This window comes from Poromitra crassiceps (genome assembly GCF_964638095.1).
Source record: "Poromitra crassiceps genome assembly, chromosome: 20".
Taxonomy (NCBI): domain Eukaryota; kingdom Metazoa; phylum Chordata; class Actinopteri; order Beryciformes; family Melamphaidae; genus Poromitra; species Poromitra crassiceps.
Window position 1 is genome coordinate 6,847,597 of NC_139637.1, and position 16,225 is coordinate 6,863,821.

Genomic DNA, 16,225 nt, shown 5'->3' on the forward strand with positions numbered 1-16,225 from the left:
TAGCCTAATCTTGAGCAGCCGAGGGGACTATTTTGTCTCGCCAGTTCTCAACTCATATTCAAGGTTATGAAAACTAGATTTTGATTGCAAAATGCATGGAAATATAAATGAATGGTCTTGTTTTGTTTCTTTGGCAAGTGACCATGGTATAAGCGGGTTAATGCACTTCAAGGTGTCCATTATCAGAAATTATTGGACTTCGCGGCTTCGCCTCGGACGGTTTACGCCTCCATGTCGTCCAATAATTTCTGATAATGGACACCTCGTCGTGCATTAACCCTTACATAATCAGAGTGAGAATGCAAACCCAATATCCAGTGTATTGGAGGTACTGTACAGCAAAAGGTAGAGATTCAGTTTCTTCAATTCAGTTCAGTTCTCAAATTTGTTCAGAGTAAACCCTCTTCCCAAACAAATCAATATAGGATCTGTCTCCAAAAGAAAATTAACCTACTTCTCCTGTGTGCACAAAGCCGACCTGTTTGGTTACATTTATATCATATAAATTAAGTAGGCTACATATAGTAAGTGCCTGGGTGGCAAGCAGGCTGCAATACTTGACAATTTAGCTGGAGCTCAGTCAAACTTTATTTAACAGAAGGGATGAGGAAGCGCTGCGTGGGTCCTTAGTAAAATCACTGAAACAGCTCTTTGGTGAGGGTGGAGAGAAGCATGAGAAAAAGTTCAAGTTGGATCCTTGTAAAAGTCAAAAAATGGAGTAGAGTACAGGAAAAACTTGAAAAATCCAAGGCCACTCTGTTTCAGGTAGAACAGTTAAAAAGCCTTTATTGTGGCATGGCTAAATCTTACACAATTAAAAAGACCAACGCGTTCAGCTACAGAGAGCCTTCATCAGGGTAGAGGCCCAACACTGAAATGCATGGCATTTCATGGCAATAGAAGTCATCCTCAAATCTGCCAGAGGAGGGGATAGACTCAAACATCTCCTCCAAAGAAAAACCTTTTGGATTGTAACCCTAAAAGCAAATGATGATATTGATTTCTCTCCATTTCTCTGAGTCAGACATTGTTTTTTGTTATTGAGATATTTTGCTCAGTTCAATTTATTTGGTTCCTCATCCTGTAGCTTCCTGGGAGGTCTCTATGGCCTCAAATGTGTAGGCTGCACAATTGTTGCTGGTACTGTATTTAGTTCCTCCTGTCAGGTTGGAGTGTTATTCCTCCAATTCCCTTGCCCTGAGCCTGACCCGGGGGATATGTGAAGTGTACCCTTTCAGACATGAGGCATGTTGCTTTCATACATGTGGAGCATGTAAAGTAGGGTGTAAAGTAGAGAGGGGGTGGGGGTGGGGGGAATTTGGACATGACCACACAATGGGGAGTTGTGAAAACTGACCACACAGCTGTACTTCACTGTCTGAACATAGCCTTAAAGCAGCTACGAGCAAGGTTTTCGATTGTTATTAAACAGTCTAATTTTAATAGAAAGCAGAGTCCCCATGCACAGCCAGTGGAAAGATCAGGTGCTGGTAGGTTGCAGGTACAAGGCATAAAACAAAAGAAGGTACCACCGCACACTGAAGTCAGGATTTAACTGAGATTTATTCAGCAAACGACGCGTTTCGCTGTAGCAGCTTCATCAGGTTTGCTCATACAACCATGAGGGCCCAGGTGAGCCTAAGTAGTAACAGGACCTAATTGGTCACATGACCAATTAGGAAATCACAATTTTTTTCGGTTTACAGGTTGCAGAAATATACATAATATCATAGTCAACAAAGTAAATACAATATCACAAAAGGAATGGCGATATATAATAATAAGTTAAAAAGCAAGGACATAAGCTAACATTAATATGTAGCACTGTCAGAGTTACAGAAATGAGCATATTCGAAGGTTGAGCTCAAAATCTATAAAGAATATGAGGACCTATACAATAAGAGTTACAGCAATCCAAGGTTAAACTCCAATTCTATTTAGAAAAAGAGGAACCACAACATTAATCTAAGAGTTACAGCAATGCAAACAGTTACAAGGTTAAGCTCAAATTCTATTTAGAAAAGGAGTACCTAACATTAATCTTAGCATTACAGCAATGCAAACAATTACAAAGATAAGTTCAAATTTTATTTAGAAAAGGACAATAAGAATTACAGCAATTGGTAATAAAGAAGGTTATAAGAAGGTTATTAAGAAGGTTATATCTTGGAATGTGACCCAGGCCTGAACCACCTGTCCTCCTCAAGACCCCGATTCAGTTTTAGAAGGGGCAGAAATGTAAGAGATGTTGTTGTTTCCTCCATGTATAAAGAGCCCATACAAACTAACTGGCTCGCTCAACAAGTGTATGGTAATTACAGATGTGGTAAATGTGCACACTGTTCAAATACATTTGATACTAAGAAATTTAATCATCCCCATTCAGGAAAGAAATATGTTATTAAGGATTTTATTAATTGCCTCTCAACCCATGTGATTTATGCCTTACTTTGTCCTTGTGGATCTATGTACATAGGCCAGACAAAACGCCTTCTCAAGCTGAGAATTGCAGAACATAAAGCCGCCATTAGGAACGGCAACCTGGATTACTCCATCGCCAGGCATTACAAAGAAAAAAATCATGGTTCAGCCTCCTCTCTCAAATTTATAGGAATTGAAAAAATACAACCCAATCCAAGAGGGGGTAACATAGTCAACCAACTTCTCAGACGAGAGTCCTTCTGGATCCATGAGCTAAATACAATTGAACCGTTTGGCCTGAACGAAACCCAGGATTTTTGTTGTTTTCTGTAACTGTATAACTTTGTGATTTATATTAATTCTTGTCTCTCTTCTCAGATTGGTGTCCTAGGGAGAGATGAGCCATTCAGCCACTATGCCCCCTGACACTCACCCCCTCCCCTTTAGCAATTGAGGGAGATACAGGTCCTCTACTTCTAGACTAAAGTGGAGCGTAACCTTCTTTATTACCAATTGCTGTAATTCTTATTGTCCTTTTCTAAATAAAATTTGAACTTATCTTTGTAATTGTTTGCATTGCTGTAACGCTAAGATTAATGTTAGGTACTCCTTTTCTAAATAGAATTTGAGCTTAACCTTGTAACTGTTTGCATTGCTGTAACTCTTAGATTAATGTTGTGGTTCCTCTTTTTCTAAATAGAATTGGAGTTTAACCTTGCATTGCTGTAACTCTTATTGTATAGGTCCTCATATTCTTTATAGATTTTGAGCTCAACCTTCGAATATGCTCATTTCTGTAACTCTGACAGTGCTACATATTAATGTTAGCTTATGTCCTTGCTTTTTAACTTATTATTATATATCGCCATTCCTTTTGTGATATTGTATTTACTTTGTTGACTATGATATTATGTATATTTCTGCAACCTGTAAACCGAAAAAATTGTGATTTCCTAATTGGACATGTGACCAATTAGGTCCTGTTACTACTTAGGCTCACCTGGGCCGTCATGGTTGTATGAGCAAACCTGATGAAGCTGCTACAGCGAAACGCGTCATTTGCTGAATAAATCTCAGTTAAATCCTGACTTCAGTGTGCGGTGGTAGCTTCTTTTGTTTTAAGTCTAATTTTAATATCGATGCCTCACATCTTACCTCTAATAGTAGACGAGACCAACGCCCAGTAGTCTCGCTTGAACACCGAGTGAATCACCCAGTGTTGTCTTGATGATTAGTCTGTCTGCGGCCGGGGCAGATCAGGAAGTGAAATGAAATGGTTTGCGGCAGCCACTTCGGCCATAACCACAAACTAACAAAATAACTTCCAAACAAACTGTTAGAATATAACGAGAGATGTTCGCAAGAGTAGCAAGCCCCTGGATGTAGCGAGCATGGCGTCCTCCTTGTTTATGGTATGTTGCTAGGCAGAGCAAAACGGTTGAAGGCAGGCAGCTGCCGTAAAATGTTTCATTTCACTTCCTGCAAAAAATAGGTAGGGACACGCACATCCAAAAATAGGCCACACTGGGCCTGGGTGCTGGATCAATAGAGTACTTACAGTGAAAAAAGAAACAATCCGCACACCAAGGAGCTCCCGTTTAGGTTATTTTATTTGCAACACAGCGTGACGTTTCGGGCCACACTTGGCCCTTCCTCAAGACGCTTTCTTGAGGAAAGCGTCTTGAGGAAGGGCCAAGTGTGGCCCGAAACGTCACGCTGTGTTGCAAATAAAATAACCTAAACGGGAGCTCCTTGGTGTGCGGATCATTTCACTTCCTGGTCTATCCGGCCCGCCGGAAGACAGAGACAGACTCTATAATCATCAAGAGAGCAATCTCCGATTCACACGGCTTTGGTCTCAGCTACTATTATAGGTAAGATGTGATGCACCAATATTACATTCAGACTGTTTAAAGGACGGCTTTACCGTGGGGAATATGAATATATATTAAATCTCGAGGGCGGCTTTAGCTCAGGAGGTAGAGCGGGTCAGCCAATGACGCAAGGGTTGGCGGTTCAATCCCCGCTCCCTCCCAGCTGTTAATCGTTGTGTCCCTGGGCAAGACACTTAACCCTCCTTGCCTGGTATGATTGGTATGATTGGTATGAATGTAAGACATGAATGGTATGAATGGTATGATTGGTATGAATGTAGACATGAATGATGATGGTGGTTCGGAGGGACCGTTGAGCGCCAATGTGTGGCTGCCACGCTTCTGAACCACCGGTACGAATGGTGTGAACGAATAATGATTCTGTGTAAGCGCTTTGAGCCCTGGAAAGGCGCTATATAAATCCAATCATTATTATTATTATTATCTCACGCCCCTAAGGTTTTCGAATCCGTTGAAATTTTTGAAATTGGTTGTTCCCTGCCTGACCTATCATCCATCTCTCACATTATTTGCATGTCGCTCTGACGCAAAACGCGTCAGAGCGACAAGTCCAGCCTTGCGGAAGTCGAGCACCTATGAACTACAACTGTTGTTGGCCATGGTCCCACCTCTAGAGGTCCTCCACGCCCCTTCAGAGGTCTGAAGAAAAACAAAAAGGCAGCCATCTTTTTCGACCACCTAGCCTGCTGTAGCTAGGTTAGCTTTCCATAGCTCCTTGCAAAGAGACGATTTTCTCGGGAACGCAAGCACGGACAGACACGTGACTGGCGGCATTGGAAAGCTCGTCAAATTTTACATCTAGTAGTAGGTGGGTTGAAGTAACGAAATCAACGCTGAGCAATGTACCCGTTTTTACAGAAAATAGTTACAACATCAGATGCGCGCAACTCCTACGAAAATGCCTTAAAATGCATGAAAATTTTTTTATGAAGACATCTCCCGACATATATACTTCAGTTTAAATTTGGTGCAATTTGGAGGCAATTTATTTTCGATTTATTTTCGATTTATTTCTTCTTCTCTCCATGTAATATTGTCGAAGCCTTCTTCTTCTTCTTCTTCTTTGAGTTTTATGGCGGTTGGCAAACATATATGTGCATTACCGCCACCTACTGGAGTTTGATATCAGCCAAACGCCTGAGGGGTGGGCATGGAAACGAAGGCCACGCGAGCCCAGTGCATTGTGGGAAATGTAGTATTTCGAGTCCCCGCACCCGCACCTCCCCCCCACCACCCCCCCCCCCACACACAGAGTGGATTTCTGGTGATATCTCAGGCTGTAAACAACCAATTTCAAAAATTTCAACGGATTTGAAAACCTTAGGGGCGTGAGATTTAATATATATTCATATCCCCCACGGAAAAGCCGGCCTTTAATAACAATCGAAAATCTTGCTCGTAGCTGCTTTAAGTGAATCGCATTGACATTCAACAAACTATCATGACATGCAGAGTCTGAAAACAAGTTGCTAAAAATAGATAATGGGCGATAACTGCTAACGTTCACGGCATATAATCGTTTGCGCATAACGTTAGTAATTAATTAAACAACCCTACAACTCACGCCCAGATGCATCGATTTCCTCGAGTCTCAAGCGCTAAAAATAAAACAGGTCTTTGCTATGTTCAGTCCTAAAATGCGTCAACCCTACTAGAATTATACAGAATACAGGAAGCTAGACGTTTTTACCTTCAAAATAAAATCAATGTTGTATTGCTTAGTAACAAGAAATCAGAACGGTCGACTCACTACGGGTTAAAATTGACTTTTCGAAGGGAGCAGATATTCTTCAAGTTTATCTCTGTTCTGTATCTTTCGGATAACACACAAAAAAGCATTACACGTGCATTTACTTCATTTAATTGCCATTATTGCAAAGGTTATACCCTGAAGTTTCCATTTATACTGCCACTTGACGCTACTTGGAATTTGCGGTTCTGCACGTGAATCTTCACAAACGCTGTGTAAACATTAAATCAAAGGCATGAACGCAACCAGATCCAGATACCCTACCTAGCGATGTCCAATACTGGGAAGCAGGACGACCCTCGCGTCCAAAAATGCTCATTAAATGTGTGTGCTGTGCGAAGCTATGCAGAAATGAAATAAGATCAAAGCCATGAGCATTTCAATCCAGCAACATGTAGCCTGTTGGCTGACACACAGGGAGCAGGATCGAGCTTCATTTGGAAAACGGCATGATGTTTTTTTTGCTCGCTCATTCACATACAGTATAATAATAATCTGCCACGCTGGCTTTCTGTCTCTCTCCCTCTCCTCATGCACTCACTGAGCTGGCTACTTCACGTAGCTCTTGGAGGGGGGAGACAATCCGTCCCTGATACAAGGGCTCGAGGTTGTCTCACCTCCGGATAGTAGGAGGGTAGCGGGAGTTCGCATAGCTCACCAAAATGTGTTCATACATACATACACCGCCATCCAGATGCCCTCTAGATACTGTAACTCCCAAATTCCAAGGCATGTCTGAAAGCGGCTTATGGTATCGCCGTTCAGTCACCCAAAATACAAATTCTAACAGCGCCAGAAACACTCACATGTACATGTTGTGACTTGTGTACTCACCACGCGATGAAATATAAACAGTGTTGCTGTTACTGTTACTGTAATTACTTACTTTTTCAGTAACGAAGTAATATAAGGCGTTACAATTTCCAAAACAGTAATTATATTACAGTTACTAATCCAAGAAAGGCTGCATTACTGCGTTAGATCATTGCCCGCCAGAATGCAGTGTTTTCTATGTAAAAAGAGAAGAAAATAAAAAGTAATCCTCACGATCTCAGGTAGACCTGTCACGCAAACGCGCACACATACGTCAGAGCGTGGTTGTGCACAACACGGGATGCCGGCTACTTCACAGGCAGGAATTATTTCCTGTGCCTCTCTGTGGTGCATCTGAGTGGGATCAGGGACCCGACCCGAGACCCGTACGGGTCCGGGTCCATATTTATTATGATCAATTAGGGTCCGGGTCGGGTCCGATTCTATCACTATCTATTCTATCGTTATGTGTAATACCCGAGTAGACCTGTGAAGACCTCTATAAAGGATTGAACATGTTGAATCTGACCAAACATCTCCAAACAATTCCAAACAACGACAGCCAGCAATGGGGCACCAAACAAACATCTGTGTTTGTGTTTGTTGGAGAAGGTTTGATTGGTGTACCATGGGCTTAAGGGATACTGACCTGAGACTCTCCAGTCTACAGTTTGGACTCTCCAGTCCAGCAGAGAGCAGCTTCACACCTGGATCTTCCAAGTCGTTGTTACTCAGGTCCAGCTCTCGCAGACTAGAGGACTGGGAGCTGAGAACTGAGGCCAGAGCGTCACAGCTTCTCTTTGACAGCTTACAGCCACTCAACCTGGGGAAGAATTAGCCATGAACAAGAAATTTGAAAATAGTTTTTTCTGTATATTGCATTTCATATTGAAGACATCAAGTTATGCATGCACCTACAGAGATTTATTGGAGGCTTTGACCAGCGGCAGCAGCCCCAGGAGAGCCTCCTCTGAAGCAGAGTATTTCTTCAGGTCAAACACATCGAGCTCGTTTTCTGATGACAGTAAGATGAAGACCAGAGCTGACCACTGAGCAGGGGAGAGTCTGGCTGTGGAGAGACTTCCTGAACTCAGGTGCTGTTGGATCCCCTTCACTAGAGAACGGTCATTCAGCTCATTCAGACAGTGGAACAGATTGATGCTTTTCCCTGAAGAGGGATTCACCTTGATCTTCTCCTGGATGTACTGGACCGTTTTCTGATTGGTCTCCAAACTACTTCCTGTCTGTGTCAGCAGGCCTCTTAGGAGAGTCTGATTGGTCTCTAGTGAAAGACCCAGGAGGAAGCGGAGGAACAAGTCCAGGTGTCCATTTGGACTCTGTAAGGCCTTGTCCACAGCACTCTGGTAGAGGCGTGTTAGTTTAGATTTGTGTCTTGATAGTGTTGACCACCAGGATGTTGATTGACTTTCTGACAGGAGATTGACACCAGTGTTGATGAAGGACAGAAAGACATAAACTGCAGCCAGAAACTCCTGAATGCTCAGATGGACAAAGCAGAACACAGTGTCCTCGTTCAGCCCACGCTCCTCTTTAAAGATCTGTGTGAACACTCCTGAGTACACTGAGGCTGCTCTGATATCAATGTCACACTTTCTCAGGTCAGCTTCATAGAAGATTAGGTTGCCTCTCTCTAGCTCCTCAAAAGCCAGTTTTCCCAGAGAGAGAATCATCTTCCTGTTCTCTGTATTCCAGATTGGATCTGTTTCAGCACTCCCATGATACTTGAGATCCGCCTGTTTGGACTGAACCAGCAGAAAGTGGATGTACATCTCAGTCAGGGTCTTGGGCATGTCTCTTCTCTTTCTGGTTTTCAACACAAGCTCCAGAACTGTAGCAGTGATCCAACAAAACACTGGTATGTGGCACATGATGTGGAGGGTTCGTGAAGTCTTGATGTGGGAGATGATTCTGCTGGCCTGCTTCTTATCTATGAATCTCTTCCTGAAGTACTCATCCTTCTGTGAGTCAGTGAAGCCTCTCACCTCTGTCACCATGTCAATGCACTCAGGAGGGATCTGCTTGGCTGCTGCCGGTCGTGTGGTCATCCAGAGGCGAGCAGCGGGAAGCAGTTTCCCCTTGATAAGGTTTGTCAGCAGCACGTCAACCGAGGTTGACTCTGTAACATCAGTCACAATCCTGTTGCTCTGGAAGTCCAGAGGAAGTCGACACTCATCCACACCGTCAAAGATGAACACAACATGGAACTTGTCAAATCTGAAGATTCCTTTGGTCTCAGGAAAGAAGTGATGAAGAAGTTCCACCAAGCTGTACTTTTTCCCTTTCAGCAGATTCAGCTCTCGGAAAGTGAATGGAAATGTGAACTGTATATCCTGGTTGGCTTTGTCTTCAGCCCAGTCCAGAGTGAACTTCTGTGTTAAGACTGTTTTCCCAATGCCAGCCACTCCCTTTGTCATCAATGTTCTGGTTGGTTCATCTCTTCCAGGTAAGGGTTTAAAGATGTCTTCACTTTTGATTATTGTTTCCGGTCTCACTGGTTTCCTGGATGCTGCTTCAATCTGTCTCACCTCATGTTCATCATTGACATCTCCACTCCCTCCCTCTGTGAGGTAATGCTCTGTGTAGGTCTGATTCAGAAGTGTTGGGTTTCCTGCTTTAGCAATCCCCTCAAACAGACACTGGAACTTCTCCTTCAGACTGGATTTGTGATTACGTTGGCACACTCCAGCAAGAGTTTCTGAAAGTACAAATTACATCAATCAGTGGGTGTTGCTGTAAATATGTAAGTGTAAATATTAATCTGCGAATGCATACTTTTCCTAACCCTATAGCATCTATTCTGCTCATCACTGGTGGACAAACAGGTCCTGACTGTTAGGGCTGTGGCGATTCACTTATCTCCCGATTCGATACTATCACGATTCTTGGGTGCCGATTCGATTTATATTGCGATTCTTAAGTATTGCGATTCTACGATTATTGCGATTCGATATTACGATTTATTGCGATTTTTGTTTATTTTTTTCTTTTATTTTTTCAGTTTGTTTGCTTTTTTACACTAGATTAGAACATGGGAAAAGTTGAATCATACACTAGAGACTGTATATTATATATCATGAGTAGCGCTGGGCGATATAGTTAAAAATAGGGGCGGACTGGGATCATAATTCAGGCCGGGCATTAGATACCAAGCAGGCCAGGCCGATATGGGCCGAATTATTACTTCAGACTAACTAATAAAGTAATAAAACCACTAGTAAACCAGTAGGCGGCGCCTGGCCTGCTGTTCAGTGAGTGGCCTGACTGCAAGCACCCAAAAAACATTTTTTTTTTTTTTTTTTTTTGCGATTATCGATTCTGGAATAAAAGATCGATCCAAAAAATCGTGACATTAAAAATCGCGATACTTAGGTGAATCGATTTTTTCCCCCACCCCTACTGACTGTGTGTGCTACCCAATGTGAAATGCATCTGTGGTGGCATTTGTTCTTTAATGATACTGTGTTCAGCATTATACACCCACATGAATAAATCAATGATTTTAGCTGATGATTCATGAGGATTGTGAATATTATTTTGCAATCTGGAATTGAATCAATCTTTCTTGAGAAATGTCTATATTTAACTAATCATATATCTCCCATTTTCCCACCACTTCCTCCCTCCATCATGTTAAAGCTGTTAAAGCCTCTTACTGCTCTGCAGAGAGTCAGCCAGCTCCTCCTGCTTCATTCTCCTCAGGAAGAGCAATGTGATGTTTAGAAAAGCCTCTGTGCTGCTCCTCCTCTGCTCTTCCTCCTCACTGTCCACCGCCTCCTCCTCCTCCCTCGGACTCTCTAAGCATTCTGGGTAATCCAGACTCAGAACCAGCTGGACTCTCTTCAGCTCCTTCTTCACAAAAGTGACAATGTTCTCCTCAAGCAGCTGCAACAGAATAACATTTGAATTAAACATTCTGAAAAATAATAATAATACTGTAATAACATCAGATCCACTGGTCTAAAGAATGCAGCTTGAAGACCTCATCAACCAACAATCTTTATTTTACCAGGCAAGAAGTTAGTTAAAGGATTTTTTTTTTTTTTTTTTTCCTGGACCCATCTCCTGGCAATAATTATGATTTGGCCACTCACCCAGCGATGTCCGCGGCGTTTCTGGCCGTCCTAGCGTTGTTTTGAGATCAATAGCGTCCAAGTCAGTTGTAAAATGGAGCTGATTTGGGGCCAAGTGTGAGCCTGTCTTTCCTGCATCTAAATAGCTATTTTTATTCCCGTTTTCGCCACATATCATCGTAATGTGATCCCTCAACATCCACCAGAGTGATATTTCGCCCCAGGCCATTTCCTGGAGTCTCCCAGGGATCAAATTGCCTCAAACGTGATCTCGGTCACCAAGTCTCGTAAAGTCCCGCAATACTTTCCTGCCGACTGGCCAACTACAGGTAGGACGCTTTGCGGTGGTGGTTTAGCGTAACCTATGTGGGGTTTGGCGTAACCTATGTGGGATTCGAAATAACGAAGGACATCGCTGGGTGAGTGGCCAAATCATAATTATTGCCAGGAGATGGGTCCAGGTTAAAAAAAAATGAAATTCTCCTTTAAGAACAAATTCTTATCTACAATAATGACCAGGAAGTAGGCAAAAGACCTCCTGATGGAACAGGGTTTGGGGAAAAATAGTCTCAACGCCAGACCCATGAGAGTTGTTACGCTGATACACTATGTTACTGCATGCTGCAGATCTCTCTCTGGGTCTGGGACACTCCCCTCAGCCAGCTGGGGACGGAAGTGAACCGTTCACTTGGCCAGTGATTGGCCAGTGGTGGATTCAGTCTCCACCACTCAGTAACGACTTTGCAATCTGCCATCAGACGACACGGGAGTAGTGTCCTCTAGACTAGAGAGAGAGTGGCGTCAGCGGAGGACCAAAATGTGAGACTCATTAGCCAATGACCAAAATGTGAGACTCATTAGCCAATGAACAGCCAGGAATGGGTCTCGCGCTACTTTTGCATGCTAAAATAAAGCTGATAATGTACAATTTGATTCAAGGGGGGGAAAACCCTTTCAGAGTACAACACAAACTGTTTATTTTGCTGCAACTCGACAGTGCTGCTTAATCCAGGACCTTAACACGTTCACTGCCAATGACGTATTAATACGTCAAAAATAATCCAACGGTTGACTGCCAATGACGTATTAATTTATTTTATTATTTTTTTATTTATAATTTATGACGTATTTTTTTTTGACCGTGGGATGTGCATCTAACCCTTTTACATCTCTTATATAATTATTGGAGCCACCGAACGTTTACAACCCATTCCACCGAGCCACTAAGTGGCGACAGTGCTCTCCTGACTAGAGGAAGGCAAGCACTTCACAGCAAAAATGTAATAGTGTCCACTGTCCATCCAGCAGCCATTCTCATGAAAATGGATGGGGGAAAATGCTTTCGTTTTCGCGCTGATTGCTGGCGATGCGGGATTGCAAATTTGCATAATAGATTACAGGTGGAACACACTTTGAAACACGCAGCATAAATATGACCAGAATCGCATCAAAGCTCTCAACCAAAACTCCACGAAACGAGCGAGTCCACCCAGACTTCCTCAAACAGCGGCCGCGCAAACAGGCAGCAGCCAGGCAGCAGCAACTTCGTTGTGACACGCCCGCTGGAGAGCCAGGGAGGCAGGAGGAGAACACACACAGAGGGAGGAGTTGGAAGCAGAGGGGGGTTTCCTGCTGTTATGGAGGAAATTACTGTTCAAAACTATTGTTTAGATGTCTGACTCTTACTGATGCCAAAAATGAATGGTTAAAGTGACTGTTCTATCGAATTTCACAAAAAGCCGTTTATCTCTGAATAATTTTTCTGACGCTGAAACCATGCTGTATTCAACTGCTAATGCTTACATAACTACTAACTCTACAAACTAACTCTTTTAGACAGAGAAAGCACACATTCTATTAGTTCTTTTGAGATATTGTGTGTTCACAAAATCTTAGCAGAAAAGAATCCTCGGGTCTTGAAAGATGAGCCAGAATCCTCAAAAAACCCCTCTGGCAGAAGCGAACTACAGTAAAAAAAAAACGTCTGGCAGTGAATGTGTTAATTCCTGGAACTCTTGAGAGTAAGAAACTGGTCCATTGGAGTGAATGGAGATGTCGGGACTCTTCTATCTAAATGGCTCTGCACGGGAGGCGCAGCCCATTTTTCAAACCGCTCTCTCATTGGTCCTATGACCTGTCACTCGTTCAATTTCAACCCGCCTAGACCCGCCCTCAAACCCCAGCAGTGGCTATGAAGTGGCACAGACTCATTTGTGTAGTATGCGGAGCGCAGCGATTCAACGTAATATTTGAGTCTTGGGAGAGACTAGAGGAGAAACAACAACAACAACAACAACAACAACAGACTGTTATAAGACTAGAGTAGTTGTTTTGTAATTCAGTAGCTGCAGTAAAATGTGTTGTACATTTACACACCATAAATATGGAGTCTAGGTCTGTTTGAAGCTCCTGGACAGACTGACCACTGGGAACCTCTGACCTCTCCTGGTGGACTCTGGAGAACACATGAAGTATTAGGTCATATAATGTCACACACGCACACACACCCACACACACACACACAGATGCACGCACACGCACGCACGCACGCGCACACACACACACACACACACACACACACACACACACACAGCCGATACGATAACCGATAAATATCTGCTTCTCCTGGCCGATAACGGATACAATAACCGATAATTATTTAACATCTTTGTATTTAAAGAAATACGTTCTTAACCTGTATTTTATGCAAAACTGGGGTGACAAAAGACAGATGTGTTGAGCAAAGATGGATGATTTAAAAGACTATTCCATAGCTCTGACCTAACCAAATCTAACTGACATCACTACTGTGAACACAAAACAAAGAGCACTTCTGATATAATATATATGATTGTTTTAGTAAAGTATCACTCAATTAACACGTTGAGTGCCATAGCCGAGATATCTCGTCTTACATAATCCAACGGTTAAGTGCCATAGACGAGCTATCTCGTCTTACATAAACATTTTTTTTTTTTGACGGTGGGACATCAATCAACTCCTTTTACGTCTTCTATATCACTATTGGGAGGAAGAGAATGTGTATAATCTATTTTACCGACCACTAAGTGGCGACAGTTCTCTCCCAAGACAGAGAGAAGCCACAGCCAGCCACAGCCAGAGCAGCCAGCCAGCGCGCTGGAGAAAGCCACAGTGTAATTTTCAAGGAAGCAGCTCGGCGAAAACTCCCTCGATCCCACACACACACACACACACACACGCGCGCGCGCGCGCGCACACACACACACACTCGAGCACCCCCGCGCATAAATAAGACCAGAATCGCAAAAGCTTACTCAAACCTCAAGAAACAGTTTTTACAGTCCAGACGGCCGCGGAGAATCCTTCCCCCGCAGCACAGACGGAGGGAGGAGCCCGGAGACACACACACACTCTCTCCCTCTCTCTCCCCCTCCCCCCAGTCCCGAGAGAGAGAGAGAGAGAGGAGAGAGAGAGAGAGAGAGAGAGAGAGAGAGAGCACACACAGAGTGGGAGACAGACACGCCGCGGGGGCAAAGAACAGACAGAGATCCCCTCCCCCCAGAGCCGCGGAGCAACGCGCGAACACACACACACACACACACACACACACACACACACACACACACAATACAGTATACAGTCTCGCCCAAGGGCACCCACAATCACAGGCAGGTGACTGTTCTGCTGTTTGATTGAATTTCACAAAACTGCGATTATCTCAGCTTGCTGTCTCATACGCTAAAACCATGCTGTACTCAACGGCTAATATCTACATAACTACTAACTCTGCAAACTAACTCTTTTAGACAGAGAAAGCACACATTCTATTAGTTATTTTTAGATGATTGGTGTTCACGAAGTCTTAACAGAAAAGAATCCTCGGCTGTTGTAAAATGAGCCAGAATCCTCAAAAAAAACCCTGGCACAACTTACCTACAGGATTGAAAAAATGGCTGGCACTCAATGTGTTAAACAATACAAAAAATAAAGGCTTTTATTGAACTGAACCGCTTGGTCTGCAGATAAAACACAATGACAAAAGGCAGCCTAGTAATTTAGACTTTTATTGTCATGTTACTGATCTGTTTGAATTTTGCATTGGGGCCAGTTCTATTGAAGTGAATGAGGAAGACATGGAAAGATGAAAGATGAAAGAAAAGACACTATGTGATGTTGACAGATTTTTTGGCCCCGGTGCTGGTAATGCACCAGGGGCCTTATGTTCCCGCATGTCGCCAAGACAAATTATGCACCTTTTCAGCCGACTAAATGGCGGCCGGCCACTAGAGGGCGCCGCTGCCCCACTAAGATTTGCCGTCATACCTTCCTCACGGTATCAGCTGTTTCCCCAAAACAACGTGCCCAGGTCGCTTTGCAGAATGCAGCTTACGCGGCCCCTCCCCCTTGCTGCATGCCAGACGCACAGTAGAGAGGAGCTGTGAGGAGCTGTCCCTGTGTGTTTACAATCATGTGTGTGATAAAGCAGGAGAATGCAAGGACCCCCCTGAACTTTCCCCCATCTAAAAACGTTGGCTGTATGGGAATATTTCGGCGTTTGTAAAAATACAGATGGCCATAGCCTCAACGCAAGACTCATCCGAATGACTGATGAGTCTCGCGTCGAGCCTAGGATGGCCAGGGCTTAGATCTGCGTGAGCACGACCCGTCGTAATTTGTCAAATTCAAGGTACATTAAAACGTTGTCTTGCTTCAACATACATCGCATCGCATAAACCATTTCCACCCGCAGGTTTGAGGAGTAGCTAACATAAACGTCAGATAAATACTCTCTATAGGCTAACGTTACCTACTGAGGCAGCTAACATGGCTAATTAGCTAGCTAACGCGGTCCATCGATATACAGTCTGGTAGACAGATAAAGCAGTGTGTTCCTTCTGTTTTACACAATGTTAGCCAGCCTGCCTGGTCTCTTCTCTGTATATCCTTACAACAGCTAAGAGAGGAGCTTGTGAAGATTGAACGAACATCCCCACAGTCAAAGCACTTCCCTGAGATATCTATATAAAAACGTTTATTGCTTTAATACCAAAAATAAAACCTCCAGTGTCTGTAAGCTAACGCTAACGCGTTAGCGATTAGCTATTGGCTGGTTGTTGTGTACACTTGTGTAGGCCCCATGTTATGGTTAGACCCGGGAGTTAACATTATAAAACACATTTCCTGGCATATGCAGGTAGTTGGAAAACCTGGTAAGTTCTGAAAATATGTGTCTATTATTGTGTTATTCCAGCTATCATTATCGGTTGTTAGGT

At 43.4% G+C, this 16,225-nt stretch overlaps 1 protein-coding gene across 1 annotated transcript in view; it reads right to left on the bottom strand.

Moving 5' to 3' along the window:
- The window catches only part of LOC310794529 (uncharacterized protein), a gene marked incomplete at its 5' end in the record, with an annotated part of 124,221 nt that overhangs the window by 12,358 nt on the left and 95,638 nt on the right, over nt 1-16,225 (bottom strand). The window contains 4 exons of the mRNA XM_083656499.1: nt 7,529-7,702; nt 7,798-9,595; nt 10,554-10,782; nt 13,347-13,425. Of these exons, the coding sequence (XP_083512625.1) occupies nt 7,529-7,702; nt 7,798-9,595; nt 10,554-10,782; nt 13,347-13,425 (2,280 nt within the window). The remainder of the gene's footprint in view (nt 1-7,528; nt 7,703-7,797; nt 9,596-10,553; nt 10,783-13,346; nt 13,426-16,225) is intronic.